The 6600-nt window shown below is 59.6% G+C and overlaps 2 protein-coding genes across 2 annotated transcripts in view; one reads left to right on the top strand and one right to left on the bottom strand.

Moving 5' to 3' along the window:
• Nucleotides 1–3141, top strand: part of SYTL1 (synaptotagmin like 1) — an 8425-nt gene extending 5284 nt beyond the window's left edge. The window contains exons 10-15 of the mRNA XM_008060342.2: nucleotides 238–334; nucleotides 657–815; nucleotides 1091–1169; nucleotides 1284–1383; nucleotides 2516–2721; nucleotides 2922–3141. Coding sequence (XP_008058533.2) covers nucleotides 238–334; nucleotides 657–815; nucleotides 1091–1169; nucleotides 1284–1383; nucleotides 2516–2721; nucleotides 2922–3061 — 781 coding nt within the window. The 3' untranslated portion in view covers nucleotides 3062–3141. The remainder of the gene's footprint in view (nucleotides 1–237; nucleotides 335–656; nucleotides 816–1090; nucleotides 1170–1283; nucleotides 1384–2515; nucleotides 2722–2921) is intronic.
• A 1000-nt stretch (nucleotides 3142–4141) lies between these two features.
• MAP3K6 (mitogen-activated protein kinase kinase kinase 6) overlaps nucleotides 4142–6600 on the bottom strand; it is a gene marked incomplete at its 5' end in the record, with an annotated part of 11915 nt that continues 9456 nt past the window's right edge. Inside the window, 7 exons of the mRNA XM_008060345.2 lie at nucleotides 4142–4446; nucleotides 4607–4683; nucleotides 4968–5041; nucleotides 5138–5250; nucleotides 5341–5521; nucleotides 5800–5905; nucleotides 6191–6367. Of these exons, the coding sequence (XP_008058536.2) occupies nucleotides 4356–4446; nucleotides 4607–4683; nucleotides 4968–5041; nucleotides 5138–5250; nucleotides 5341–5521; nucleotides 5800–5905; nucleotides 6191–6367 (819 nt within the window). The remainder of the gene's footprint in view (nucleotides 4447–4606; nucleotides 4684–4967; nucleotides 5042–5137; nucleotides 5251–5340; nucleotides 5522–5799; nucleotides 5906–6190; nucleotides 6368–6600) is intronic.

The raw sequence follows: 6600 nt of genomic DNA, 5'->3' as shown, positions 1-6600 counted from the left end.
AGCCGCTCTCACCGCCCAGCCCGCCACTCGGCTTTTCTTGGCCTCGGTTTCCTCGTCTTCTAAGCGGAGGCCACGGCGTTACTGGGAGGCGCCGGGAGTGAGATGACTCCCGGACAGCGCCTAGCCGGAGGGCTGGCACCTGGGACGCTGCGTTCCGGTGGTGGCCGGGGGAGCCCCCGGGGCTGGGGAGAAGGCTTCGGGAGGGCCCCTCCTTACCTCGCCGTTCCCACCTCCCAGCTACGTCAAAGGCTACCTCCTCCCTGACAAGCAGAGCAAGCGCAAGACGGCCGTGAAGAAACGGAATCTGAACCCGGTCTTCAACGAGACCCTCCGGGTGAGGCAGCGACGACGGTGCGGACTCCCATTAATGAACAGGACGCCCCTTCCTACGGGCGAGGTGTCAGGGCAGGCGGTACCGTCCTTGCCGGGCGCGACAACCTTTCATTCTGCCGGGGGATCGGCGGGGACGCGCCCCACTAACGCGTTCTCGTCTCCCGGTGGGCGCGGTGGTAGTGCAGGCCCCCATTATCGCCCCTCGGGGCTCCCGAGGATTCCATCCCGCTAGGAGCGAGGTAGGACCCGCCCCCGTCAACCCTCGCGCAGCCCGGACGCCGGGACATCCGCGGCGCCCACTAAAGCGCACCTCCTGTCCCCAGTACTCCGTCGCGCAGGCCGAGCTCCGGGGCCGCGTGCTGAGCCTGTCCGCGTGGCACCGCGAAAGCCTGGGTCGCAACATCTTTCTGGGCGAAGTCGAAGTGCCCCTGGACACGTGGGACTGGGACTCCGAGGACACCTGGCTCCCCCTGCAGCCCCGGGTGAGGCAGCTGGGCCGCGTGGGGAGAACCGCCATACGGCTCTCCCGCACTCACCCCACCCGGCTTTTCCGCGGCCCCCTCCGCCCCTGCTTCGACGGAAGCTCCCCTCCGCACACGCAGTCTGGCTCGCCACGGCCCTTCCGTGGAGGCGCTAGGATCCCGAGGGCCTCTCTCTGGAGGCTCCGCCCTCCCCGCTAGCCACACCCCACGGGCGTCTGGGACCCCACTCCCTTGAGGCCCTTTTCCTGTCGCGCTGCTAAGCCCATCTCTCGCAGGTCCCGCCCTCTCCCGACGACCTTCCCAGCCGCGGGCAGCTCTCTCTGTCGCTCAAGTACGTCCCCCCCGGCTCCGAGGGTGAGTGACCGCCGCAAGAGACCCAGTGGGACGGACCCTGGGAGGCGGGAGACTCCTGTCCGGCGAGGGCGTGTGCTCCGTCGGTGCAGCGGGCCTCAGCCGAGTTATCCGCAGGCGCGGGACTGCCCCAGAGCGGGGAGCTGCACTTCTGGGTGAAGGAAGCTCAGGACCTCGTACCGTTGCGCGCAGGATCCCTGGATACTTACGTGCAGTGGTGAGAGGCGCCGGGCCCTGGCGGCTTCCCTTCCTTTTGCCTGCAGTGGAGCTCCCAACCTCCACACACCCCTGCTAGTCAGCCTTTGGTCACCCAGCCTGAGCTTTGACCACTGAGCAGAGGTGAAGACGGCCTGAGCAGAGGCCTGCCGCAGGAAAGTTAAGAACACCTTTGAGGAACTGCACTCCTGGGTGACTGGCACCTACAGGCCTTGTTGGAGAGCTGAGGCTGGGAGGCCACAGGGGTTGTTGGAGAGCTGAGGCTGGGAGGCCATGGAGAACGGAAGGCCAGGTTGTGGGGCCTGCTCCTGAACTTGCAGTTCAGTGGTTTTCAAAGTAAGCTTCCAGGGACCTCTGGGGCGCCTCCCAGATGCTGTCCCGCCCTGAGTGAAATAGAGGTAGGCTATCGGGTTCTGGGTTCCCAACCTTGATTCAACCAGAGGCATTCTGTTTTTATTTCAGGAATTGTACTTTTGAGCAACATTTTATTTTGCAGAAAGGGTTTCAAGGCTTTGAAAACTTTGGAAACTACTTGGGGAGTGGGGAGCACCAGGGAGGTAATGAAAGTCACTGAGTCAGGGAGCAGCAGAATTGCATTTCTGACACATCACTCGGGTCCTGTGAATAGGATTTGTAGCTTTTATTTATTTTTTTTTTGTGAGTTGGAGTCTCACTCTGTCACCCAGACTGGAGTGCAGTGGCTGCTCCCAGCCACCGCAGCCTCGACCTGCTGGGCTCCGGCGATCCTTCTGCCTCAGCCTTCCAAGTAGCTGGAACTACAGGAGTGCGCTACCGCACCCGGCTAATTTTTTTGATTTATTGTAGAGATGAGGTCTCACCAAGTTACCCGTGGGTCTCGAACCCTTTTCCTGTAGGCAATCCACTCACCTCAGCCTCCCAAAGCTGGGATTACAGGCTGAGCCACCAAGCCCAGCTGGATTACTTTTAAAGCCTGGAGACCTGAGAGGAGGCTGGTGCAAAGGTTCCAGAGCAGTGAGTGTTTGAGGCTAGGTCTCAGGCAGGAACTAGGTGACATGAACATATGTGAGGGAGAATGGATAGGACTAGGTGACTGGTTGACTCTAGAGAATGTGAGGGGGTGGTCGTCTGATGCCAGCCCACCTCCCCTTCAGTTTCGTGTTGCCTGATGACAGCCGGGCCAGCCGCCAGCGTACGAGGGTGGTGCGACGCAGCCTCAGCCCAGTGTTCAACCACACCATGGTTTATGATGGCTTTGGGCCTGCTGACCTGCGCCAGGCCTGTGCTGAGCTCTCGCTCTGGGACCATGGGGCCCTGACCAGCCGCCAGCTCGGGGGCACACGCCTCAGCCTGGGCACCGGTAAGTGTGGCAGGGCCCTGAGGGGAAGTGGGGGCTCACTGTGTGGCCTTGGGCACCCGTCTGCCCTTGCTGGAGCTTTGGTGTCCACTGAGAACTGAGGGTAACTGGGCACATGCATAATCTGGAACCAGGCAGGTGTTTCTTGGGCCCTAAGGTGTCCAATGTGACCGTGTCCTCCACCTCTGCCTACCCACATCCAGGCAGCAGCTACGGGCTACCGGTGCCCTGGATGGATTCCACACCTGAGGAGAAGCGGCTGTGGCAGGCCCTCCTGGAGCAGCCATGTGAGTGGGTGGATGGGCTTCTACCCCTCAGGACCAACCTGGCCCCCAGGACATAGCCCTTCCAAGCCTTTCTCTCTGCACCCCCACCTTGGAGCCTGCCCTTGGCTAAAGTCAATAAAGTCTGTTCTAAGGGTAATAAGGGATTGGTGTCTGCTGGGGGAGAGAGAAGGAAAAGCAGGAAAGAGGGAAGCCAGAGGGGCCAGATTAAGAACTTCACACTCTGACACAGAGACCTCAGGGGAGGGGGTGCAGAGGTTATAATCCCAGCACTTTGAGATGCTGAGATGGGGTGATTGCTTGAGGCTTAAGTTCAAGATCAGCCTGGGGACCCTGTTTCTAAAAAAAAAAGGCCTGGCTCAGTGGCTCACCCATAATCCCACTTTGGGAGACTGAGGCGGTGGATTGCCTGAGTCCACGGGTTCGAGATCAGTCCAGGCAACTTGGTGAGACCTCATCTCCACAATATATAAAAAGAATTAGCTGGGCATGGTAGCACACTTCTATAGTTCCAGCTACTTGGAAGGCTGAGGCAGGATTGCTGGAGCCCAGCAGGTTGACGCTGGGGTGGCCGTGAGCGTGTCACTGCACTCCAGCCTGGGCGACAGAGACTCCAACTTAAAAAAAAGAAAAAATTAGTTGACTGTGGTGGCATGCACCTGTAGTATCAGTTGCTCAGGGAGGGGCTGAGGCAGGAAGATTGCTTGAGCCCAGGAGTTTGAGGCTGCAGTGAGCAATGATTGCCTCACTGTATTCCAGCCTGGGTGACAGAGGGAGATCCTGTCTGTAAAACACAAAATTTAATAATTAAAAAAAGACCTCAGATGGGCGTGGTGGCTCACGCCTGTAATCCTAGTATTTGGGGAGGTGGAGGAGAAAGGATTGCCTGAGCCCAGGGACTCATTTCTACAGTAAATAAAACTAGCTGGGGCATGGTGGTGTGTGCCTATAGTTCCAGCTACTTGGAAGGCTGAGGCGGAAGGATCGCCTGAGCCCAGCAGGTTGAGGCTGCAGTGGCTGTGAGCGTGCCACTGCACTCCAGCCTGGGTGACAGAGTGAGACTCCAACTCAAAAAAAAAGACCTCAGGGGGTTGTTTTCAGGATACTCCCCAAAACACACATCTCCGAAATTGCCAGGACAAGGTACAAAAGTGTTCTGTTTAATCGTCTTTGGCGGTGCTTGGTGTGTTCGGGTGCCTCGTAGCTGGTTCTCTCCACTGGGGCCAGGCCTGGGCCCTACCCTGGCCTCCAACAGCCTGGCCTCCTCCAGTTGCCACAGGTGCTGGGGCAGCTGTGTCAGAAGCTGCTGTTGCCTTCTCCATTCATCCATCCTTGAGTTTGCCTCCGATGCCCTCATTCAGCCTCCCGGGACCCAGGGATGACTGGTGTGGCTCCTGCTCGCTGTGCCAAGATGGCTCTCCAGATACGGCATACCATCCCTCCCCTGAGGGTAGTGGGCTCAATGTGGCTCAGCCAGAAAAAGACCCTGGGCTCTCCCAATACCCTCTCTGCCCCTGTGGTTTCCAGGGAGGAAGCTGGGCAGGCCTGCACCTGGCCAGCCTGGGACCATATGCATAGCTCACCCCTGAAGGACCAGGACATACCTGATGCGGGTGTAGAGGAGGTCATCTCGAGTGGCACAGGTGAGCAGGACATGGAGGGTGAATCTATGGTTCAGCAGCTGATTGTGGACAAAGACCCACAGAAACGGGGAGAGAGAAAATGACAGAAAGGTGTGTTCAGAGACCCAGGTACTAGCTCTGTTCTCCTGTCAGAATCCTAAGGCAGATGACACCCTTTCTGGTGCCTTCCTGGTTTTCTCATCTGTACAACAGAAGGATACTGAGTGCTCTTCCAGTATTGAGATTCTCTGAATCAGAGGGAACAGCCAGAAGAGCTGAAAGATGGACAGAGATGGAGTTTTTGGCTGGTGAGGTCAGGGATAGCCAGCACCCTTCCCCTCACCGTTTGGATGGTGCCTGAATCCACCCTTAGTTCCTGTAGCCACTGCACCAGGCCCTGGTCTGTGGAGAGAGCAGCTGTCAAGGAGAAGTCAGGTGATGAGCCCAGGGGTGCCTCCTGCTAGGAGCTGCATCACCCCTACCACCAGTGTCCTCCAGTCACGGCCTGCTCACCTGGGGGCTCTGAGACCAGGTCATAGGTCCTGGCCTCCTCATTCACCCGCTGGAGAGCCCGTTGCACCAGGACCTGGCACTCCTGTTCCTTCTTGGCCAGAACTTCTCGAAGCCTGTTGGAGGGCAGAAGAGAAGAACAGAGTGGCCAGTGGGGAGTGGGCTGAAGCCCAGCAGAGGCTGTGGGTGATTCCGCGGGGCATTACCGATCAGTCTCCGCTCGCAAGAGGCTCATCCGCACCATCAGAGGCGGGGGGCTCTGCTCAGGTTCTGCAGGGAGCACACTCTGCTGGACCAGGGTCTCCTGCTGCTGCTGCTGCTGCTGCTGAGTCTCCACTTCTTGACTCAGCTCCTCTGACTTGGAGGAGACTGCCTCCTTCTCCACCTCTGCGATCAGAGTGGGGTGAGCTCAGGCAGGGCGAGAATGCCCACTTGGGGTACCCCAACAAGGAGTGCGGGTAGAGGGTGCCAGGCTCTGGGCAGGGACCAGGCAGTGCCAAACTGGGAAACATCCACTTAGTCACACCTCCACCGGCTCCTGCCCGCCCGGTGGAGCCTGGCCCTGCCTGCCACGCCCCCTACCAGCCCCATTCAGTGTTTGCCACGCCCCACGAGGGCCACACCCTTGCTGGCAGGCAGGCCGGCAGCTCCACACCCTATCCTACCGGGGCCCAGCACAGCCAGGGCTGCCCGCACAGCGCGGCTGAGCAGCGAGTCCAGCACGAACATCCAGTGTGGGCGGATCTGGCGCCTGCGGAGGATCCGCTTCACCTGGAGAGGGAGGGAAGACGCCGCTGAGACTGCTGCGCCTCAACTAGAGGTGGGGCTTCAGTTGGAAAGGCCTAGAAAGTCTTATGGTGGGAGGCAAGTGGGGGGGCAGGCTTGGGGTCAAGAGGGGGCTGGGAAGCCAGGACTGGGTAGATGTCCCTTTCCTGACTGCTCTGTCTTCACGGAGGAGACACAGAATCTTGGGACATGGAGTTCTTGCACGTACCCAGGCACAGGGAGCTCACTCTCTGCTCTTGGGCAGCCCTAACTACAAGAAAGCTCCCTCACCGCATCCGGGAAGGCGAAGAGCGGTCCGTGCAGAAGTGTAGCCCCAAGACCCTGGGCCTGCAGCCGTCCTTGCAGCGTCCGCAGCTCCTGGGCCAGCTGCCGGCGGTTGGGAGTGTGGATGTGCGCCCCGAGGCAGCGCAGCAGCTGCTCCACGTGATTCCTGCCCAGACTGGACCCCTGAGAAGGAAGAGAGGGGTTGTCAGTGGATGTTCCTTCCCGCCCAAGCTAAGAGAGATGCTGAGCCGGGCTCGGTGGCTCAGCCTGTAATCCCAGCACTTTGGGAGGCCGAGGCGAGTGGATTGCCTGAGCCCGCGGGTTCGAGACCAACCCGGGAAAATTGGCGAGACTTTGTCTCTACAACAAATCAAAAAATCAGCCGGGCGCGGTAGCGCGCACCTGTAGTTCCAGCT

The sequence above is a fragment of the Carlito syrichta genome, unplaced genomic scaffold (assembly GCF_000164805.1).
Source record: "Carlito syrichta isolate Samal-C Ts95f unplaced genomic scaffold, Tarsius_syrichta-2.0.1 Scaffold304598, whole genome shotgun sequence".
NCBI classification, from domain to species: domain Eukaryota; kingdom Metazoa; phylum Chordata; class Mammalia; order Primates; family Tarsiidae; genus Carlito; species Carlito syrichta.
Note: the sequence above shows the minus strand (reverse complement) of the source record. Positions and strands in the feature narration are given on the sequence as shown.